A 24,582-nucleotide genomic window follows, 5' to 3' on the forward strand; every position below is an offset into this window, starting at 1 on the left:
CTACTGATATTACAAATACTGACAGCACAGTTTGTATAACAGTAACTGCCATACTTACAGTCTACAATGGTATAAAATGCAGAGCAGAACGTAAAATTAAAAAAAATAAAATAAATAAATAAATCTAGAATATGGAGAACTTATTTTTTACTTCTAAGTGGTTTTGTATATTTGGTTCAAATTATTATTTATTAGTCCAAATCTTGTTCCCCAGGAAACACATCACTTTTCCCACAAGACATTGAGATACGAAACATGATAGCAGCATATAGCAAAGTGACTGAGTTGAAGCTCAAACTATATTTGTAGCCAAGGGCTACAGATCATGCTGTTATTCTCATTTTCAAAGAGTAAATAACAGTGTAAAGCACAGAAGAAGCAAAATTTAGGAAGCTTGAAATGTATTATTAATTTTTTTCAAGCTACACAGATTCTTCTTTTCATAATATCACAGACACCTTCACTATGCCAACGAATTTACGTAGTATTATTTCACACAACTACATTAGGCATAAAATTATTTTCTTTTGTTATAATTACTTCCAAAACAAAAGCAATCTTTTAAATAAGCAGAGAATGAAGAACCATAACAACAAATGCAATTAAAACATAAGAAAGAACAGTTGCAAGACTAATATACAGCACAAAAATTTATTTTTTGATTGGTATTCAAGTTATACAACCAAAAATGATGCAAATTAAAATCTGCTATGAAGCCAATGCAGTTTTTATTAACAGCAAATAAATTTTCACAAATCAAAGTTTTAACCAAAAAGAACAAAACGCAATCAGAATGTAAGCTTTTTAATGTAAATAATTTTACAAAAGACAGAAAGGTTCACAAAGCAATATCTGGCATTATAAGTTTCCACTTTTTATAATACTGGGTGACATTCCTGCCATACACTATCTAAAAATAACTGGGATGGCAAACAAATATTCTTACATGCAGTACTGTGATGAACATCCATAAATGAGCTACAACATAAAGGCTAAAGATACCACATTTAAACAGACGAGACTTCTTCTTCTTCTTCTTCATCACTCACATACTTACGCGAACTTCGTTTTCTTCTACCTGATGTTCGAGCCTGAACTTCAGTTTTGCGAGTAGTATTCTTCAGTTTTATCTTCATTTTAACAGACGAATCTGCATCGGATATTACTTCTTCCTCAGGAACTTCTAGAAAATAAACAAATATTGCTCTTAGTGTAGTTCAGTTTCCCAATATGAATAAACTATAGATTAACATATGTATAACATTGTAAAGTCTCTCTTCAAATTAAACACAACAAACAAAATGGGAACAAGCTTGTTCTTCAAACAGGGAAACAATGTAAAGTAAAGTAATTGGAGAATGCTCACAGATTGCAGAAGAGTGGCTGATTATGAACATCCTATAAATAAAGGGCAAAATTAGTTTTCACACAGCTCTAGTATTATTATTATTATTACCACTACAAGTACCTCGTGCTCTTTCCTCTTCTTCAGATTCACCTTCATGTTCTAGTCTCTGCCTTGCATTTGTAAATACTGATTGTAGAACTATTGAATCCTCATGAATCAAAGATGCTTCTTCATTGTATGTTTGTGCGTTCTTACATAATGTCATAAATTCTTTTTCCAGTTCATCAAAGTCACTAAACTGAAATCAGTATATTGAACAAAGGGTTACAATAGATATTATATCAGCAAATAATTAAATATGTCTATAACAATATCTCACTGCAACATGCCATTGATTTTGGTGCATTCCAAGTGCAGCATTGGTCTTCTCCCAATTACCCCCCCCCCCTCTCTCTCTCTCTCCACACACACACAAACACACACACACACACACTGTGTAAAACTAATGTTAAAATATTAAAAATGACTTAAGGAATTACCTAAAATGTATGCAACAGGTAAATCGTTACACGAGCTATTCTGAAATGGAATGAAGGAATGGTGACACCAAACCTTCATATGTGTAGCACACTCACTCACACAGATAGAAAAATGCATTATGTCCCCACTTATCAATAAGCAGAACATTTTCAGTTAAATTTAGCATGGTGTGTCATGAGTATCAAATAGTAATGATCCCTCTTGTGAAGAGGAAACCATAAATTTGTGGCTTGTACCCCATCGAGATACGCTGCTGGGCATTTTAATCAAGTTTCAGTGGCATTTTTCTGGTTTCAAGAATTTCCAAGAATTGATTAATACACTACTTTAACTTCATTAGTCAATTATGAGTTTACTGAGAGACATTACGCAAACCTGTAGAGGCCCCACTGATGAAAGTGTCAGCCAGATCGTTTTCCCAGATTCCCCCAAGTCCTGGTATCCAACACTACCTCTTTCTCAGAGTCTGAAAACTGGAGAATAACAGAACCATGATCTACAGCAGACTGTTCCAACTCTGCCCCAATGGGGTACAGCTACCTGCCTCACCTGTTGGGCAGGCGCAACTGCGTAGGCTGCCTGCAAGGAGACCATTTCCCTGTTGTGTGGACACGCCTAATTGTGTGGCATAGCTGACACTTGAAAATATTTCAGATATTGACACCTTGGTAGAGAAGATAGTTGTGAAGATGACTTCCTGAAGTAGCCCATTACCATTTTACCTTTTAGGGAAAGAATAAAACTTAATTGATGAAAAAAATGGGTTTCCTCAGTGTCTCATGTACCATAAGATGCATAATACATAATGCACTATGATGAGCTGATCAGTGATGCACGAAAGTAACTCATTGCCACACTGAAGAGCAAAGTACAGGAATTTCAGGTGAGGAAATTCATATACAGAGCATTGTGTGTCCTTCATAGTTATTAATTTTGATTACCACGTGAGATGCATGCAATTAATTTTAGATTTCTGGTGAGGAGAAACATTCAACTAATGTGGCATTACTAAGAGCAAACTACAAAGTTGTGCATACCATTGCAACAAGTGGCATACTATTCTCAATGCTGCACCTGTTCAAATCATGTTTGCTCACCAGCACACAGTGCTTAATCATATGAGAGGTACAGCAATTTGAATTAGCTTGCCTCTCCAAGCAAACAGTTTCTCTTTAGATGTATGACATGGTTGTAGATCTGGAAAATCAACTGAAGCAGTAAGGTCAGATTTTTATTGTTTACTAACTATTACTTGATAAATCACAGATGTAATGGACAATGCACAGCTTGCAGTATTTATATGGCGTGTTAACTCAGAACTAAAGATTTTCTAAGTGCTATTAGATGTGAAACCAATGTATTACACAATCACAGGTGGCGATACATACAATCCAACATGTTACTTCCTTGCACATACACCTTGAAAAATGATCACAAGAGGAAAATCACAGAAATTCATGCTTATGCAGAGTCTTATCAACAGTCGTTAGACCTACACTTCATTCACGACTGCAACAAAAAATTATCCTCATCCCTCATTGAAATAGAGATTGCAGAGAATAAATGTAGATGTAGGTCCAAAGCCTGAAAGTGCCAGATTCAAAAAGTGTCTCCTAATGTCTGCAATTATAGATGATAAACATAAACTGTTTAAAATCCTCTTAGGTAACAACCTACATCCTCTAGTTACACGTAGCTGGAATGTCTTCATTACGAACGATACACATAAGCTAGTACATAAAAACTACAGATTACACTTTAATATAACAATTTCATTCACAGAGTGATCAACTTTATAACTGTGCTGGGTGGGTGGATTGGGCAATTTTGCACCTTGCTCTTCTGCAGGGATATGATCCCTGTGGCAAGGGGTTGGGAGTGGGAGTAGCATAGGGATGGACTAAGATATTAAATAGGATGTCCCTCATTTCAGAGCACAGCAACAGGTAATTACAGTCCTGGTTAAGGACAGGTTTCAATTGTTCCAGTTCACAGTGATAATGGGTGATGATGGGGGCACTCTTTTGTAGCTGATACTTGGGTGTGGTGCGAGGATTAGGGATTTCCCATGCCATATCCTCACACACTCCTAATCCTCCAACACACCCAAGAATCTGGTACAAGAGACTGTCTCCTCATCACACAATTTTACCTTGGACTGGAACAACTTAAACATGTTCTTCCCAGGGTTGTCATTATCTATCATCATGCCCTGAAATGAGGGACCCCCTACTCAAGGTTCTTCCCACCCCTCTGGAAGTGATATTCCATCTCCCACCCAACGTACACAACATCCTGGATCACCCCTATGCCACTCCTATGACCTGCCAATCTTCCCATTCAGCACTTCGTACTCCAGTCCAGTCACAGGCTTATCCTGACTACTGAGAGACAGGGCCACCTATGAAAACATCCATATCACATTGCCATCTTTGTTGCAATCATTACACACCTTTTTGTGTCAAAATGAAAAGCAACTAGCTATCCACCAGAATGAATGTTCACTATCAAACTGTTGCCTAAAACAAAGTTGACCACGTAGGGCAAAACATGTAGCTCAGCACAAAATGCTCGATTTCAATGGATGCTTTACAACTCTGGTCATCTGGGTCCTTCCATTCACCACTAGCTTTTTTGAACTATGCAGATGGGAATTATCCTTGCAACATATTCTTTGCTTCTGTAATGCTCCTGGCTTCAATCGCTCGTAACCCACTGTCCCAACACCCTCCCAACAGTTTTTCCTTCCTCTGTCCTATCATCCCCTCTCAATTCACATCTCCACATCATCTTCATCATACGCTGCTCTCCACTGGCTCTTGCACTCACACATCACGTGCCTAGTGCATACACCTCCACCCCTCACTCCCACATTCCTAGCCAGCAACATCAGCTGCCCCCTTCAAGCCGATAGCTGCCCCCTTCAAGCCGATAGCTACCCCCACCCCCCTTCCTGCCTCCCAAATCTCCCTCCCTCTACCCACCCCTCCTGGTTCAACCCCCATCCCACCCAGTCCATCTGTCGAACTGTAATCACAACATTGTGCATCCAGTCCACAATATGTATGGGCACACATTCAACACTTCTGCTATTTGGTGATGGTCTCCTTTACTCCTAAATTATTTACAAATAACAACTTGTGTCAGAAAATGAGATACACCCCTCATTCCAAATTTTAATTTTAAACCTGCAGTAGAGTGTGTGCTAAGTGTGCTGATGTAGCAGAGTGGAAATGGTGTATCACAAGTCTTAAACTGTAATGATCCATCTGGCAATGAGAAAGGCACAGATTTGCAGCTTGTATTCTGCCCAGATACAGCACTGGGCAATTTAATTACGTTTCAGATTATTATAAGGTGCAGACCCAGGACTTGAACCTCAATCTTTGCTTTCTGCTGGCAAAGCTCTACTGTGAGTCATTTGAGCACATGTCACAGATTGAGTCCAAACTTCAATCTTCTGCTACGATTCTGTTGCTTTCCAAGCCCCAACCATTTTTCACCACATTTGGAAGTGTTGTTCTATTACAGATTAGACAATCGATAGTTTGGAAAATCACAAGATACGTACTGGAAAACTGGAGCTTTAAGTAAGTCCATGAAGTGTGATAAGTGGCTCAGGTCTGCCTGTGAAGGCAATGGTCCAGTTTAATCTGCATCTACATTTATGAGATAAGCACTGATACATGTGAATAGTTTAAATTGTGAAAATAATTAGTTTTTTAGTCTAATATCTGGAGTTCTCCCTCAATCTCTGAAAAAAGGAATAACGTTTTGTTTTTAAAACAGATATCTACTTCTGACATGCAAGTAGCATCAGCAAATCCATTACCTTATTTTCATCGATTCTCTGAAGAATTTTCTTGATATCCAAAGGTTTCTTGATTATTTCATAATAATCGGGCAATTCTCGCCGAGAAGGAAGTTTCATGAATGGATCACTGAGCACACGGCCATCACTGCAAAATGATAATCAGGCATCAATAAAAGATTTTATCGTATTTCTAGGGGCTCTTAAGAATTGTCATAGGTATTCATCAATCAAAAATTGTTCAAATGGCTCTAAGCACTATGGGACTTAACATCTGAGGCGATCAGTCCCATAGACTTAGAACTACTTAAACCTAACTAACCTAAGGACATCATACACATCCACGCCCGCGGCAGGATTTGAACCTGCGACTGTAGCGCAGCCCGGTTCTGGACTGAAGCGCCTAGAACCACTCAGCTACAGCGGCCGGCATTCATCAATCAAGCATGAATGAATACTCTTAGTAGTAATTCAGTTACTGCTTCAACAATAGAAAGAGAAATATTCCAAATACATGACTGACTGCTGTGTGAACTTGTGTTTGATGTGTGGAAACAGAAGTATCAGTTTAGGTTAACTGAGAAAACCATTCAAAAATAGCCAAACTGGTATCACAGTCAATGTACTTCTTCCTATAGGTAGTTTGTAATTCCAATAGCCGTGGGTAAGGAAAGAAGTTAGCCCTTATTACAATATAACACACAATTACTTTCTCAACAATTAATGGAAAATATCTGAAACTTTTTAAGAAAAGATACATAATCTCCTATGAAAAGGGGCATAATTTTAACAGAACAACTTACTTTAGAAAGCATAAACGATAATTAAAAGTAAAACAACTTTCTTACAATAAATATGGATGAAATAAATAAGATGAAAACTTGAAATAGAATTTTATAATGTTCTGGCTTAGCAGTATTGCTAGTAGGCGATACTTAATTTCTTCTGCAGCTTCCACTTATACAAAGAAATTTATTTTGATTCTGTAGCTGAAGCAAAGATCTTACTTCAGACTGATTGGCTTTGTTATTTAATTCACTCTCATTTAATTTCTCATAGAAACGTGTTGTATCAATGCATCCTATTTAGCTGCCTTTATAGGCAGCATAGCTGCAGCGGTTCAATTTTGTTTATATTTTATCTTACCTTAGATCAGCTTATTTGGTGTGCAGTGTGCTAAAATCAAGCAATCAATATTTTAATAGTGTAGCTCAATACTGCCAGAAGCACTACTCTGGTTCAGCTCAAACCACTAGAGACAATACATAATATACATAAATGCAATACATAATCCAAGGCACATTTATCAGCTGTTGTGGTTCATAAATTTGCAGGTCACATTAGTTAGCTTTAATCCCTATAAATCTCCATGTGTTAACTACTAATTTTGTACCAGGAGGAAAAAAAGATACAAACTGTCCTTTATATTGTAGAAGAGCAAGAATTAACTGCTGTTAATGAACAGCTTGGAACTACATTGTTCAAATACAAATAACTTCAGGCGGCTGTCCCACAAATCTAGTATCTCAGGTCTTGTCTGCAATGCAGTAGCAAACTCACAGTGGGGCATCGGCTGGCAGACGAGACAATCAAATTGAGCAAGGAAGACATGACAAACAATTGTTTACCAAAATGACAAGTCTTAGAGAACACCAGAGCTGGCTATATTTTTCAGCCCCAACACTAGTTAATACAGTAGATATTATTCCATTAGAGCAGGGTCGGCCATGATGTGCAAAACCGCATGTGTGCACAAGGTGCTGCACAGCTGTGGGCTGGGGCTCAGCCTACCACGCCACTATCTGGCATGCCTCAGCTTTCTTGGGTCCATCTCAGTGCAGCGCAACATATTATGTGACACTGTGATGCAATGCTGTTTTTCCCGGCATACGGTACGGTAATTTTCGATTGATATGACTTTATTCCGTTTGGCAGAATCATACTGCCAACTCTGTTTTTCCATGCTATTTTCTAGTTGTTTCAAGGAACTTTGAAAGTACAGTGGCTGTTGCAGTGAAATATACACTCAAAAAGAGGCTGTCTAGTGAGTTAGTTACATGTTTCACAGAGAATTTGAATGATTCTTTTATCATACATCACTTGAATGATTATTTTATCAAAAGTTGTGGAAGGAGTCAGTTTAGAGTATATTTATTTATGTTTAGTTAACATTCATAGATATATTATTTTTTTGTGCTACTCATGCAACTATACTTAAATTTTTTTTTATTTTTATGTTTTAAAATAAAAAACAGGCTACCACTTTTCAAACAGAAATTTTTTCACTGTATATCAGATATTTTATGTTATTAGCCAAATGATCAAAGGTTTTATTGCTGCACATTGAACTTCTTTCTGAGCCTGTGACAGCTTTAATAATGGGTAACAAAGGTTGTTTTTCCCTCTAGAGTTTGATTCACGAACGACGATAGTTCACGCAGATCACAGCACGGATAGTGATTTTATTGTTACTGGCTCCAAGTGACAGCTGTGGTATCTGCATACACATGCTTTGGGCTTGAAAAAAAGTGACTATCCTGCAAATACTGTCTCTCACTTGCCTATGTAGAATTTGTAGCTTATCACGAGTACCAATGATGATAGCTCGCAACAAATGGGATAATAATCCATGAAACAACTCGCTATGAACACATTTAATCTCACATTGGCAATGACATTCACAGCAGAGCACTCGGAACACTATTAAATGCTCATTAGCTGTCAGGGAATGTGTGAGGTTGGGGTGCAGAACACGCCTAAGCTCAACCACCACCATTTGTGACTCCAGCTATAAGTGTTGTAGGTATGGACCTCACTATTCTCCTTAAATTGTGATAGATTATTTATGATGTATTTCATCAGTGTATATACGTGTTCTGATATGTAGCTCTTTGAAGAGGTACCTACATGACGTCCATGTGTGAACACCACAGATTATTCTTGCTGCACAATCAATACTTTCTTTCTCAGTGGTGAGCTACCCAAGAAAATTATTTCATTAGACATTGTTGAACAGAAGATATGAAAAATATATCAGAAGGTTAATTCATTTGTTTCCAAGATCAGCAATTATACGATCAGAAGTAGCCGAACTTAACTGTTTGATAAGCTCAGTAACACGCTTCTTCACTTCAAGTTTTCATCAAAAATTTGAATCATTCTACCCTATTTTGTGACTCCAGCTCATGTGCTACATCAATTGTTGGTATAAATATTTACAGAACTGAATATATGTCTTTTTCAAAATTGAGTGTGAGCCCATTTTCTGAGAACCACCTAATAATTCTTTGGAAAATATCAATTACATTATCTTCTGTTGTTTTCTCTCTAATAGGATTTATTAAAACATTAGCACCATCTGCAAAAAGTACCAATACTGCTTGTTGAATGTGACGTAGAAGGTTATTCACGTGTATAAGGTATAGAAGTGGACCCAAAACTGAACCCTGTGGGACATTTACGATTTTTTTTTTTTTCCCGTCATTAAAATTTTCTACCCTTCCAACATTATTTGAATTATTCAGCACAACTTTTTGCATTCTATTTGTTAAGTATGGTTCAAAATAGCTGTGTGTAAAACTGTCAGTTCCATAAAACTTGTGTTTCCCTAAGAGGGCAACATAATCTACACAGTCAGTTGTCTTGGAAAGATTGCAAAAATTTGGACTGGTGATATTTCTTTTTTTTAATGTTTGTACTATTTGATGGGTGAATGTATAAATAGCATTCTCAGTTGAGCAACCCTTCTGGAATCCAAACTGATGTATGCTGAGTGCATTGTTTTTACTTTGGTGATGAATGAGCAAACACATTGTTGGATCTAAAAAGGTGCTGTGCTGCACAGTGAGCCAATCCCAACATGAGCAAGCCATGCAAATCACTATATTTCTTCTGTTTGTATTTGTATATATTTGCTTGTAGAAATCTAATTTATTTACAGTCCATCCACTGTTCCTTATTTTTAGCTGGCAACCAATGTCATTAAAAGCAAACTACAAAATAGCACTCAAGATTGCCAGATCAAATAAACCTTTCAGTGATAGCAAGTTGATGAAAGAATATATTACTCAGGCAGTGGAACTCTTGACACCATGGGATATATAGCAGTTTTGTGGAATTAGTCTTTCACAAAAAAACAATAACTTGTCATCAGCTGTCATGGCAGCACATGTCCACAGGCAGTTAAATGACAATGGCGACAAGTTCATTGAGTTCTCAATTTCAGATACAGCACAGCTTGTGAATTATGTTTGTGGAGCCAATAGCAATTCACACTTGACAGAGGAACTGTTAGATCTGGTGCCACTGAGAGAGACAATAAGAAGGATTGACTAGCTGAAAACTATTAAAGAGGCAATTAAAGCGAGTGGCCTGAACTGGAACATATTAGTCTCAGTTACCACCTACAGTGCACCAGCAATGATGGCGTGCAAAATAGGCTTGCGGCATTGCTGTGTGAGGGGGGGAAAAAAAAACTACAATGCTCAACAGATGATTTGTACCAGATGAAGGAGAAAGGAAACCAGGTACCAAAATCAGAAGATCCAGACTGGACTGCAGGCTTCACATTTTTAGTAGACTTGACTGCACATTTGAACAGTCTCAGTAAAAAGTTGCAAAGAAAATCAAATTGTGGAAGGCACAACTTCTGACAACTACATCACCCATTTCTCTTAAGGAGAATATGAACTTTGAATAAATACAGGAACAGTTTTCAAAGCAACTTTAGGACACTGTCAACCTCACATATGTGTTTGAGATTTTTTGCTGTTTCAGTTGAAAGTGTCCATGCACATTTGCAGATAGAACTGATCAATCTGCAGTGTAATTCTTGATTAAAAGACAAATTCCTTTGCATTAAAACCGTCCAGAACTTCTGCAAAGGTTTTCCTCGGGAAGAGGAATGAGGCTGCAAAAGTGATATTAATGATCAAATCAACGTGTGTGTGTGTGTGTGTGTGTGTGTGTGTGTGTGTGTGTGTGTGTGTGTGTGTAAGGTTTTTTTCCCAATAATGAAATTAAATATGTCATGATTATGCGTAAATCTCAGTGACAAAAACCTACAAAACTGCCGGATACTGTCTGTGGGTCAACATTTTGTGTCAGATTTAAATTTTATTATAGCTTCAGCAAACCAAAAATAATGGTCAATATTTTGTTTTGTTTGTGATATACTTTGTTGAAAATGCCAGTAGAGAAGTTCTAGTTAATAAAATTGGTTTCTTTCAAACATATTTAGAATCATTTATTCCACCCTTAACATCGTGTTATAGAGACACTTTGTTTTTGCATATTTCTATATCTCAGCTTAAATGTTGAAAGAATTCCACAAGAAACATAACGGTGTCCATAATATTGCTGGTGTAACACAATTGTAAACCAGACTTTATTTTATTTCTTCTATGTTTGGTGGATTTCTTGTACTGACAGTTAGCAACAGTATAATATTGCTCTTCATGATATGCTGTATTAGCTTCAGATTATCAGATTTCCTATACCTTGTTTATCATAAGAATAAACCTGATGCAAACAAACAAAAACATGATGATTGGTCAGCAACCATAGTACAGGTACACTGAAGTTACGCTCTTGGAAGTAGGCCCTACTCATATATTAGATATCTCATTACTATGTTATGGTAAATGAAACTTTTAAGATATTCTAATGTATAGCAGCCATAAACTTTTTCTTAATCATATTTTAGCTTGTAGCTATTATTTCAAATATCATGTACAGTTGCAGTCCTCTACTTTTGTGCTTTGACTGTTGCACTGTTAATACGTAGTGTGAAAATGTCTGATGCTGCTTCCTTCTCTGTAGTGGAACATGCGTGTGGAACACCATTAAAAAGTGGCAAGAAACCAGTTGTTCTTAATATTTTTCAGAAGTTTACAGGTATATTCATCTTTGAACTTTTCAGAGAAACTGTATTTACTTAAGTCAAGGTATACTTGAATAAGGGCTGCATAGCTGAATCGGTAGTGTTGTAAAATGGTGACCAGTATTAATCCATTGTACTAAGGTTTGAATCTCGCTTTGGTTGTTCTTTTTTCATTCAGTTTAGAATACCTACATCTTTTAAATGTAAACTTCATCAAATATGTGCTAATTAACACATATTTAATCACAATTTTAATTAAAATTGCACATTTTCGTATTTCTAATTGCATGGTGCATATAAAATTTCAGTTTTCATTGCAAATATAAGTTCTTAGTTATCTATATTCTGTAAACGATTGCTAATAAATATTGTTTAAATCAAGAAAACATTTTTAGGACAAAAATGAAGAATCAAATAACCGTTATTGGACTATGTCCAGTGTTCTATATCACAGATGCGGTCTTCACACAAGCCAGAGTGACAAGTGTTGTGGAAACATGGACAACAATAATTTTCATATGACTGAGCACACCATTCAAATGCTGCATTTTTATGGTTGCCACTATACCATTGCAACATGGACCCAACAGAACTGATCAGGAGACAAGTTAAGGGATTTATCGTGAGCAATGACAAGAAATTTAAGCAGTCAGATGTACTGGAGCTAACGCACAAAGCTTTGTCTTACATCACTGTTGAACGCTGGTAAAGAATGCCATGTCATAAAAGAAGAGGAGAGAATGTATTGCTTAGTTGGCTTAGTGGATTCTGTTGTTGATCGATTCATCATCAATGCAGCAGATGACAGTTCCAGTTCCGAAATGTATTTCTCAGATTTGGATATGGAAGAAATTGAGAGATTACCAAATGACTGACTGTAAGTAATACCTTCAGTGGCTTCAATATTTAACTATACGGTGAAATCCTTGCAATATGCTTTTGCGTCACAAATATATTGCACAGAAAAAATGACCCTGTGTTTAAGTTAGGAATTTTCATCACTCTTTGTTTTTAATTACAATACTGTGGTAGCTACAAATGAGAGCATGTCATACTTTTCATCTGGGCCTCTAAGTAGCGTGTGGTGTTGTTGGAGTTTTGCTGCATATTTTTCATTCTCTTTAAAAATTAAATGACATTCGAAGCTATACTGTTTCTCTGCTGGTCTCTCTTTATGTCGTAATTGCAACTGCTCACATCACTGCAGGTCAGTTGGCCCAGCTGTCTAGCCAGCATAATCCATGTAAAATGTGATGGTAAAGCTATTGTCCCGTATTATCGCTCAGTTGATGTATTCTTAATGCACAGCATAAAACATATCTTTATTATCATACTAGACTGTACTAGAGACAGCTAGGCTTCCTCTCCATGTGAAATGAAATCCAAAGAGATTCCAGCAAATACAGAAGAATACATGGTGTAATATTTACATCAGGTTTATTCTTATGATGAAATACACCATAATAAGAAGTCGAGCTGCACATAAGCTGGTCAGCTATTGTCCCGTATTATCGCTCAGTTGATGTATTCTTAATGCACAGCATAAAACATATCTTTATTATCATACTAGACTGTACTAGAGACAGCTAGGCTTCCTCTCCATGTGAAATGAAATCCAAAGAGATTCCAGCAAATACAGAAGAATACATGGTGTAATATTTACATCAGGTTTATTCTTATGATGAACAGAGTATAATACACCATAATAAGAAGTCGAGCTGCACATAAGCTGGTCAGCATAACTTGCATGACGGCTCTGCTGTCTAATGTGGCGCCCCTCTTCTATCTCTTACTGCACAGACAGTGTGGTGTGGTAGTGGGGAAAGTGTGCAGTCAGAAGAGAGAGATGTGTACGCATGCAAGAATACTGGACACTTGCAGAGTTCTTGGCCATCCCTGTATTAAGAGATATGGTAACGAAACATCAGGCCAGCCCAGACTGTATTGAGTGTCGTGACAGTGTGTCTTCGTCTTGATCAGTCTCTAACACTGTCAGTAACAATAAGAGATACTGAAAGATTGGTGTACACTTTTTCACCATATAATCATTGCCCAACTTGCACTGTCTCATGAGCCAGTGTGTGTCACGCTGTCCGTCTGCTACCACCATGCAGTAATCCTACTCATTCACTAGTGAGGTACTGGTTATTCTTTGTCTCTGTAAACACATGTTGCTAAAATAAGTATTACACTATACTATTTCAGAACCATTCTATTGAATGAGCAACCAAGATTTTCTGTTGAGACTGAACATTGCCTGAACACAACAGGAGCAGTTTCAAAACACCAGAGAAAATATTCCTGATGACTCTTAGAAGAGACACTTGGTGTATGATAAAAAACTTAGAGGATGGCGCCAGAGGGTGAGAGGTGAACTGTCTTCATCAAAATGGTTTGAAGTGGTGACAGGCGCAGTGACAGCCTGGGTGATTTTTCTCTGCAGTAAATACACTGGTGAGCCATTATTACCACTGCCCATCATGAGATCGAATGCTGCCTGGTGATACACATGGTAAGGGAAGTATATTAACAGGGCAAAGATGAATGGGTATCATTCTGCTGACAAAAAAGGTTGCAAATGAGGAAATCCACTGACATACGCAACTTTGACCTGGGCAACCATTACAACCTGGCACCTGAGAATGAACATTTTGGAGATGATGAAGCTGGTCAGCTCTTCACATACTACTGTTGTGAACAACTATGGAAAATGGTCAAAGGACAATGAAACTGTGAGGAGGCAATGAGGTGACTGAATCCACACTTCATCACAGAACATGGCCTGAAGCTTGCCCACTCTCTAAAGCAGGATAGGTGGTGACCTGTGGAATATCTGAGAACACTACAATGATGGCTGGGGGCAAAAGAAGTGTTCTGAAGCACACTGTTCAGTGCATACTGTTGAACGTGAGGCTCCGAGGCAGATAACCCATACCTGTTCTCAAGCTAATCAAACAATACTGCCATATCGCTACAGTTTCTTGTTACATGAGGTCAGTGTTTTATTTTTTGTCTTCAGCTGCCATTCTCTTTATGTGATGTATACCTGTACAATTTAGGCCTTTGGCCATTTTAAAGTATCTAAAATGGATGTGTTGTACAATGGCTGTCCAGACATGCCACCATCCACATTGCTGCTTGAACCATGCAGCGCACCACAGATGCGCTGGTGGGGGTAGTATTAGGTACAGGGGACAATCACATGGGATCTGTGGTAATAATCGAAACCACCATGACAGTTGTGGCCCACCTGCATGCTTTCATGCTTGATGTCTTCCCTGATAGCAATGGCATTAACCAGCGGAATAACTGTTCAAGGCACAAGGGCATAATCATGCTATAGTGGTTTGAGGAGCAGGGTAGTGAAATCGCGTAGATGTCTCAGTCACCAAATTTTCCTGATCTGAATCCAATTAAACATATCTTGGACACTATCAGGCACACTTATAAACACTGCCCCATAATTTATGGGAAATGCATGACCTGTGAGTCAACATATGGTGCCACATATCACTGGAAACCTACCAAGGGCTTGTCAAAACTGATGCTGTGTGGAATTGCTGTTGTACTGCATTTCAAAAGTGGACTCAGTATTAAGCAAGTGGCCATAATGTTTTTGTTCATCAATGTAGGTTGGCAACATTCCAGTACCACAAAACCAATGGCAGCACAGTTCAAGGTAACCAATGAGAGGTGAGAAAAGAGGCATTATATTTCGAACACTAAATTGAAATCATTCAACAATCTTCACAGGTTATTCATAGTTCAATTAAATTTTCATTGTGGCATATTACACATATTTTTACTACTTGTTCAGAAGGTCGTGGTGAAGACTGGTTTGTAGTGTAGACCGAGATCAAGATCAGGCTGAAATATTAAAGTTTAGAGTTTGTGATTCCAAGAAATGTAATATTACTGGAAGCTATTTATTGGATCTGAAGGTTGTGACAACATAATAATCTACAGGGTCACCAAAGGTCTATGTCAGGTTGAAAGGTGATAGTTTGCATGTCATCAGTCCCCTAGAACTTAGAACTACTTAAACCTAACTAACCTAAGGACATCACACACATCCATGCCCGAGGCAGGATTCAAACCTGCGACCGTAGTGTCGTGTGGTTCCAGACTGTAGCGCCTAGAACCGCTTGGCCACCCCGGCCGGCGTTATAACAAAACTCAGCTACATTTACCGATTAGTTCAAATAATTACTCAGAGGAAAGTTACTGATTACAGATTACACATCTCACATTACTTTGCTCTGAAATTTCAGTTATATATTATAGACCATAATTTTATTATTATTATTATTATTATGGAAATTATCATGTTAACTTTAGTGATTATGGCCCTTATGTTTTCAAAAACACTATACATGTTGTCTTTATACTGAAGTCATGATTTGATAAAATTACTTCCACTCACTGCTACAAAATATATTGTCTACTGCTCCTCTCGCACTGACAACTTACAATTGACTACTAATGTATCCCCTTGCATTTCCATGATACCCCACGATGAGCGCTAACAAAATTGCTCTGTTAAACATGTAAATAAACTCTGATTAGAATAAATTTCTGTTTGATGTATTTGGCAAGTATCAGCCAACCACAGTTCTTTCTTGGACTCCAGGTGTTGCTATGTTGCCTGTTCTGTAGGACTGAGCAAGGCTTGGTCAGGCAGATTCTCCAGGTTTGAGCTTGTATAATTAGTTTTGGTCAATGTCAAAATGAACACAATATTGAAGAATACATTTTAGACAGCCACATGGTCCACCCACATCGGTAATAGTTTGTGATCAGATCTTTACAGTATCAGTATGATATTGCATCTGTCCACAAATCTATTACCAGTGCATTGCTGTTTTAAGAACACATTTTGATATTAGTGTGCTGTTAGTATTCCAAACCAATCTGCCCAAAACTCCACCAATAAACACTCTTTGTTTCATGAAAAATTGAAACAAAATTCTGCCTTGAATGTATAATTACTTAAAGTATGGGCTTTCCTGACTTTAATGTTGTGACATTAGGAAAAGGAGGTTTACACACTATTAATTATACTTCTGATATCATTGCAACGAACTGCAAAGTGTTCCAAGAGATTTTATTTCAGTCAAACTGTGTATATTTATTAAAAATAACAGTTCTCATTATGTATGGTAAAATCCTTTGACTTTAAAATTAAGTAACTTGATCCACAACTTAAAATGTGAAGGCATTTACATATAAAATAATTATTGCTACTTATAAGGGCACTACTTTCACATGCCTGTGGATGTGTATTATGTATCTATATATACTACAGATTGCTTTTTTTATTTCTTTTTTTTTAAAGACAAATATTAATACTGAAACTATGAAGTAAACATCAACCCAAATGTTGATTTGCATGCAACCATGCTGCAACACACATTTCACGAGAGAACTTAACTATAGTACACCCCCCCCCCCCCCCCACCACCACCACCACCACCACCACCACCACCACCACCACCACCACCACCACCACACACCACACACACACATACGTTCTTAGAGGTGAAAGTCATATTCCAAGAGATGATGATAAAAAAAATTGCCAATTTCAGTCCTTAGACCATCATGATGTCGCCTGAATACCAAAAGGAGAAAAATACGTGAAATGCATTTCATATTTAACTCTTAATACAACACTGTCTGGTGTACACACTAACAAAAGCTCACATAGTAAGATGTCACTTGCTCACATAAGGCATTTAAAACAGTTTACAAGGCAATATAAAATCTATGGCAACAATTAGCATAAAATCCAACTTTAGTAACTGAAATTAAGAACCTGAGACATAAAGTAATAGGGCTGACAATGTTCATACATATAACAAAATACTGAAGTAAAATGCACTTATACAGCGTTACCTGTCACCAACTAGTAAAATATATTACATTGTCAATAATACAATGTTCCAAACACTACTAATATTTCTCCTATACATACAGGCTGGTTCTAACATACTAATATACCTCCTGTATCATCTTTGGTTTGACATATATAATAGTGATCAGCTCTATAGTCATCAGTATGCTGAGGGCCTACACACAGTATGTTAGAACCAGATTGTATACGTAGAAGGAAGAATGACAGTGTTCAGTACATTTTATTATTGACATTGTAATATGTTTCACTACTTGACAACAGGTAACACTGTATATGTGCATCATACTTAAGTGTTTTGTTTTACATATGAACACAGTCAGCCCCATTACTTTGTGTCTCGTATTTTTACATCAGTGACTTGTGTTGAATTTTATGCTAATAGACACTGTAAGTTTTATATTGCCATGTAAGCCATTTTAAAGGTCCATATGGGTGTGTGTGCGAGTGTATACCTGTCCTTTTTATCCCCTAAGGTAAGTCTTTCCACTCCCGGGATTGGAATGACTCCTTACCCTCTCCCTTAAAACCCACATCCTTTCGTCTTTCCCTCTCCTTCCCTCCTTCCTAATGAAGCAACCGTTGGTTACGAAAGCTAGAATTTTGTGTGTATGATTGTGTTTGTTTGTGTGTCTATCAACCTGCCAGCGCTTTCGTATGGTAAGTCACATCATCTTTGTTTTTAGATATAAGTATAAAATGCATTTCATTTATATTCTCCTTTGGTATACAGGAGACCTGATAATAGTCTGAGGACTGAAACTGGTTGTAATAAAGAAGTATTTATTATCAGCTCCTGGTGGTGAAATATGAAAGGAGGAGGGAAGATTAGAGTTTAATATCCTGCCAATAATGAGGTTATTAGAGACAGAACACAAGCTCGAATTGGGGAAGGATGGTGAAGGAAATCGGCTGTGCCCTTTCCAAAGCCACCATCTTGGCATCTGCCATTAGCAATTTAGGGAAATCACAGAATACCTAAATGTCAATGGCTGGACAGGACTTGAACTGTCGAACTCCCAAATGTGAGTCCAGTGTGTTAACCACTGTGCCATCTCACTAGGAGTGAACTATGACTTCTGCAGTAGCATTCATTGCACATTGTAAATTATCGTGTTGCGACAATAATGAAAAATCAACAGTCTCGAACTCTAAAGCTCAACTAAAATAGGCACAAGATACAGAACATCTAAGAAATGGACTTAGATTGGTGAACATTAGCCCCACAGTTACTTGTAGTACACACAATTTTGCAGGGCACATGTAATGTCTTCCAGTCACTGTTAAACAGACTACAGTAAAGTCAGTGACAACATATTTCAGAATCTCAGCATTGCTATGTTTTCTCCTCAAAATAAGAGGAAAAAAACCTATTTTGAAATAATATGTACAGCTTTAAGCTGAATATTATGACGTATTTTGTAATTTTACTACCACATAATGAAGTTGTATTTTGAAATTACCTGTCAGTGTATTTGATGACAATATTCATAAGTTTTCGCATCCGTCGTTTAAGCTGTGGGTCAACAGCACATGACACAGATGAAGATTTACGCTTCTTTGGCTGGATAGGTATGGACTCTTCCTCTTCTTCCTCTTCCACTTTTCTTCGTCTCTTACGTGTCCTTTTTTTCAGCTTCTCCTCCTCTTCTTCTTCCTCTTCTTCAAATTCTTCCCCACCTTCATCAATTGCCTGGCACAAAAAAGATGCTACAGAATTCAGAGCCCGTTTCAATAGGTTTATTTATGTTTGAAAATCCAAATTTTCTCACTTTTGAAAATGGCCCCCTCCTAAAAAGCAATAGAAGCAGGACACTTACCTTCAGCCATTCTTTTTCTGTCAAACTGTCACTGTAGTCAACTTCTTTTCTTTGGCGAGACCCTCGGCCTAAATAACGATCTTCCTCCTCCTCTTCAAATGTCCACCTCTCCACCTACACATAATTTATGTCCCATTACAAATAAACTTTTGAAACATGAGTTATTTTGAACTATTACATATTTTAATGATTTTAAAACTATGGTTCTAATAATGATGTGGTTTACAAGAAAAAAATTATTTTTCATTTATTCAAAAGAACAGCTACATAAAGTAACACTAACACCAAAATAATTTTATTGCACAGTTCCACGGCATAACTCTCTCTCGCAAGTCTGGTACACATTTAAAATAGAAAAATGCAGATTATACTGCCACATCATTATCACAATGAAGTCCAAGTCTGAAGTATGGTCATCAAGGAAGTATAGCTCTTAGCACTGAAAGCACGTTTATAATGAACACCAATGTATAGCAAGAAAAGAACAGAACTGAGCTCCAGGACAGAGAGTACTGATACTCATACAAACACTGAATATTCCACAATATACAAACATTACAAACATAAAAACTTTCAAGAACCTTCCAGAAATGATAAATACTAAGTAATAAACAACTGTTGTAGTTCAGGTTTTGGCAACCTGCAGCACAACAGTCAGCGATGCTAGCCACTATGCCAACATGCATGCAGCACAGCTTGCAGCATTGCTCCCTGTGCTGGAGGAATAGCAATCCACTGTTTCAGAAGTTTTCATTTGAGCTGATTACAGCACCATGGATCTAGCTTTGTCAATGGCTCTCTATATGGCAACACTATGGGATCTAGTCATGTTGTCACATACTCTTCACTATGATCAGCGTCAAATGTAGACCCCTCCACAAAGAACATGATGATGTCTCTGTGCTTCTGTGTTCTTGCTGAAGGGTCATAATCCTTGACTTCATATGTGACATCCAACAAGCAACGAAGGGCAGTATACAGCCCAAACTAGCATTTTAGTGGCTTTTCTGGTAGTCCCATTTTTGGCACAGGTGTAAAAACCCATACCAAGTCTCTCAGGCTTGATCTAACTGGTCACGGTTTGCTGTTATAGCACTCTAGATCATTCTCAAGGACATACAGGGTACGTATGCAAGCCAGCTGTCATGCTTCTGTGATCCTGGTGATGAGGTGTTTCATGTAGCCATACTGAGTATTGTCTGGTTGAAACAGAAACAGTGTATCCATTGTCGTTTTGACCCCAATGGCTAGCACTGTATCCCAATCTCTCTCTTCGACAGCAATGTACATCAAGAGGATATCTGCCAAAATCTTATTCAAGTGTTCTGTGAGACCATTCGTCTGTTGATAGTAGACAGCTGTAATTGCGTGTGTGACATTGTAACACGAAATTATCCCTGACCAGGGACCCATGCAAAACTTCCACATTTTTATAGTTTTAAATAATGACAGTATTTGGAGTAAGTGTAGCCACTGGGATAAGGGTAGTTGTGGAAAGGAAGAGAAAACATCTTTACAAATGACCCAAACAACGTAAAATAATAATCATGAATTAATGATACATCCTTGTATGTACACTTCTGTGTGCCCAGAAAATGTGTTTTGCATTCAGAATGATTGTTCTACCTCGTACGACGGGCAGAGATCAGGGACTGTCAGTAGGGCCACATAACCTATAACTTTAACTTGGCAAACATTTTCATTTACAGTAAGCATGTTAGGCCAAAGCAGCAATACGTAAATCACAATTCAAGGTGACAATGATAAATGTGTTTGTCGACTCAGAAAGTTTGTTTGCTTAGAAAAGTCAACTTATACGATGGGCAGAGATAATGGACTATCGCAGTGGACATGATTATTATCTACGACAATGTATACAAATTATCCAGTTAATAAATAGTTTAAAAGAAATAAAACAGTATTTGTAATAAAATAATATCAAAAGGGAGTCTCTCATCCATGATTAATAAGTTATCTTCATAAAATGTAGATATGGAGCCGGTATCTATGGTGCCCTTCTGCCTATGATAGTTAAAAGTATCTTTTACGTTAAAATTTTCCACAAATACTAAGTTTTAATGAAAAATTGGTATGTAATGTCAGAAGCCGGTTAAAAAAACATTTTTAACAATAGCTCATTTATCCCTGTAAGATTAGTATGTGTTGTGAAAAACGTATGTTGACTTGAGAAATAATAAAGATGATAAATAATAGTCTCACATAGTACCTAATGATTGGTAGAGACCTGGCCAGTAATACCTGTATCTGATTCTGTCTAGAGTTTTCACAGCTCTTGGGTGACAAGATGTTGGAACATCGTGGAATTACTTAAGGATAAGTGGCTGCATATTGAACTGGAATGACAAGCAACTATTTCCACCCAATTAGGTCACAGTTACTCTTAAATAATATTCTGTTTATTAATTTGAATTCTCCTTTGGTCAGCCCCTCCAAATTCAAGGCTTCTACGGTTTTCAGCAGTGCTGGATCTTCGCTCTATTCAGCAGCAATATCATTTAATGTGGCAATGACTCAGATTTGATCTGTGCTGCTGTGTTCCGCTAAAGGTTCCTTGATAGACAGTCAGCAACCTCATCCTTGTGTTTGTGTCTGCTTTTGTATACCCCTGAAACCTCAGTGCCCATCTCACCAGTTGACATGACAGATCCATCTACATCTGTACTCTGCCAACCACTGTGAAGAGCATGGCCAAGGGTACATTTCACTGAACCAGTTATTAGGGCTTTTTCCCATTCCATTCATGTATGGAGTGTGGGATAAATGGTTGTTTAAATGCCTCTGTGCATGCCGTAATTAATCTAATCTTGTCCTCACAATTTCTATGGGAGTTATATGTAGGGCGTTGTAGTTTATTTGTAGTCATGATTTAAAGCCGGTTCTTGAAACATTGTTAGTAGATTTTCTTAGGAAAGTTTCCGCCTATCTTTCAAGTCTGCAGTTCATTTCTTTCAACATCTCTGTAACACTCCCCTGTGAGTAAAAAACACACACATACACAAATACACAGAAACCTGTGACCATTTGTGCTGCTTTCTCTGCGTACATTCAATATCCCTTGTTAGTCCTATTTGGTACAGGTCCCACACGCTTCGCCAACATTCTAGGGTGTGTCGCACAAGTGGTTTTTCAGCAATCTCCTTTGCAGACTGACTGTGTATTTGGAATATTGTGTGGCAGAGGAACCCTTTGCGAAAGGTAATAAAACACATATACATGCATACCTAAAGTTAGCGGAAGTGAAGTTGTTGTCTGAAGTACGGTCTGGTTTAGAGTTTATGTTTGGATCGATAAATGGAGTATTCGACGTGCAAAAATGTAAAAGTAGGAAGAATGCATTGGTTTATATTACTAAGAATGATGCTCTTCCTATAACGAATTGTAATGAATCGTCGTTTTCATTTAATGTTCGTTTACGTCGGTGGGCAGAACGAACAAATGAAATTGATTATACCGATCCGTTCCTTGTTAATAACTGGTCCCGTATAAGGTTTATTGAGAAGTACTTTGAATCTTTTCAGGCGAAGAAGTGTGTTGCGCGTTGCCTAACCGAGTGTCACCTCACGTACAATGGCTGGGCGGGCCGCGTGGTCCGGTGGTATAATGAGGCCTTTCGGTCCCAAATGGTACGTAAGAAGCAGTTGTACCTTTATGGAGATACTAATATCGGCAAGTCCACTCTGATTGAGAAAGTTCTTTCACATAAGCAACATATTTTTATGCTGTTCTGTTCCGAATTCGGATTTGGCGGTTATAATTCTCGTATACATCATGTTATACTGTTCGAGGAATTTGATTGGTTGAGATGGCGGCCTTTTGCTTCTATATTGAAGCGAATTGTAGAACTCCGGCCCGTTACCGTTAATGTTAAAAATAAACCGGGCTTGACCATAAAGCATAGGGGACTTGTCATATTTGTTTCAAATGATTTTAATGTAGGTGATGAGGCGTTGATATCTAGACTTCATGTGGTACATGCCGATTGTCATATTATACATTGTCGTAATGTTAAGGACGAGATGGCGTCGGAGCCGTCGGACTGTGAGGCCGAGGAAGAGGTGGTATTCTTATCGTCGGATGAAGATGAGGACCAGACTTCGCCGTGCGCGTCCGAGGCGATGGATACGGCGACGGAACACTCTGACTAGACCGTATTTTGGCCGTATGTGCAAGTGGTCCAACTGAGTCCAACTGTGACTAACTGATATTATATTCACATGATACTATGTTCTTTTGTTTTGTGAAGTGCAAAATTTTACATTTCTGAACATTTAAAACAAGTTGCCAACCAACCAAAGTCTAGTACCTGCTTCACCCAAGACTGAGCCTATGTGACTGTTCCACTTCAAGTCCCTACTCAGAACAACATCCAAGTATTTGTATGAGTTTACTGAGTCCAACTGTGACTAACTGATATTATATTCACATGATACTATGTTCTTTTGTTTTGTGAAGTGCAAAATTTTACATTTCTGAACATTTAAAACAAGTTGCCAATCTTTGCACAACTTTGAAAGCTTACTCAGGTCTGATTGAATATTTGTGCAGTTTCGATCAGCCTGGACTTCCTCCAGGTTAGTCAGGCAACATATAAAATGTTCATTAGTCACAACAGTGAATGATTTGCAACGTCACTAGTGCTGGAACTTCTTGATTGCTCCAACAACTGCGAAGCACTCTTTCCAACAAGAGCAAGGCACTCTTTCTCTGCTGTAGAGTAGTTCATCTCAGACTTGGAGATGATGTTAGTGCCTCCTTGGGGATAAAGAAAGATCTTTCTTAAACCTTGTTCCAGGAAAATTTGGCGACTCCCTGCAGTAGTTCTTGCAAGGGACATACCTTAGTACGAAAGTCCTTTATGAATTGACAGTCATAGGTACATATTTGGAGAACACTTCTCTGGATCAAGACAGACACCATCACCATTGACTAGATACACCACAATTTTTGTTTCTTGGGCAGTAAAGAGGACTTTTTTCAAATTCAGGTGGAGGCCTGCAATCTGATTACCATTCAAGATAATCTTCAGGTGGCTTAGGTGTTAAGTTGTAGAAGCAGGTTTGGGGGTGACTGGAACATTACATACTCCAAACAGCATGTCTTCAAACTCATAGCGGTCATCAGGAGTTATGAAGGTAGTCTGTTTCCTGTCAGCCTCATCAGCCTTGATCTGCCGGTAGCCTGTCTCCATATCCATTGTTGAGAAATACTTTGCTTCTTTCAACCAGTCTAGGGTGTCATCAATGCGCAGCA

General features: G+C 37.9%; 1 protein-coding gene across 3 annotated transcripts in view; it reads right to left on the minus strand.

Moving 5' to 3' along the window:
• Nucleotides 1-788: 788 nt before the first annotated feature.
• LOC126248573 (ATP-dependent helicase brm) overlaps nucleotides 789-24,582 on the minus strand; it is a 456,856-nt gene continuing 433,062 nt past the window's right edge. For all 3 annotated transcript variants that reach the window (XM_049949677.1, XM_049949678.1, XM_049949676.1), the window contains 5 exons: nucleotides 19,312-19,425; nucleotides 18,955-19,184; nucleotides 5,721-5,847; nucleotides 1,469-1,646; nucleotides 789-1,183 (listed from right to left, as the gene is read on the minus strand). In XM_049949677.1, the coding sequence (XP_049805634.1) occupies nucleotides 1,008-1,183; nucleotides 1,469-1,646; nucleotides 5,721-5,847; nucleotides 18,955-19,184; nucleotides 19,312-19,425 (825 nt within the window). In that variant the 3' untranslated portion in view covers nucleotides 789-1,007. The remainder of the gene's footprint in view (nucleotides 1,184-1,468; nucleotides 1,647-5,720; nucleotides 5,848-18,954; nucleotides 19,185-19,311; nucleotides 19,426-24,582) is intronic.

The sequence above is a fragment of the Schistocerca nitens genome, chromosome 3 (assembly GCF_023898315.1).
Source record: "Schistocerca nitens isolate TAMUIC-IGC-003100 chromosome 3, iqSchNite1.1, whole genome shotgun sequence".
NCBI lineage: Eukaryota > Metazoa > Arthropoda > Insecta > Orthoptera > Acrididae > Schistocerca > Schistocerca nitens.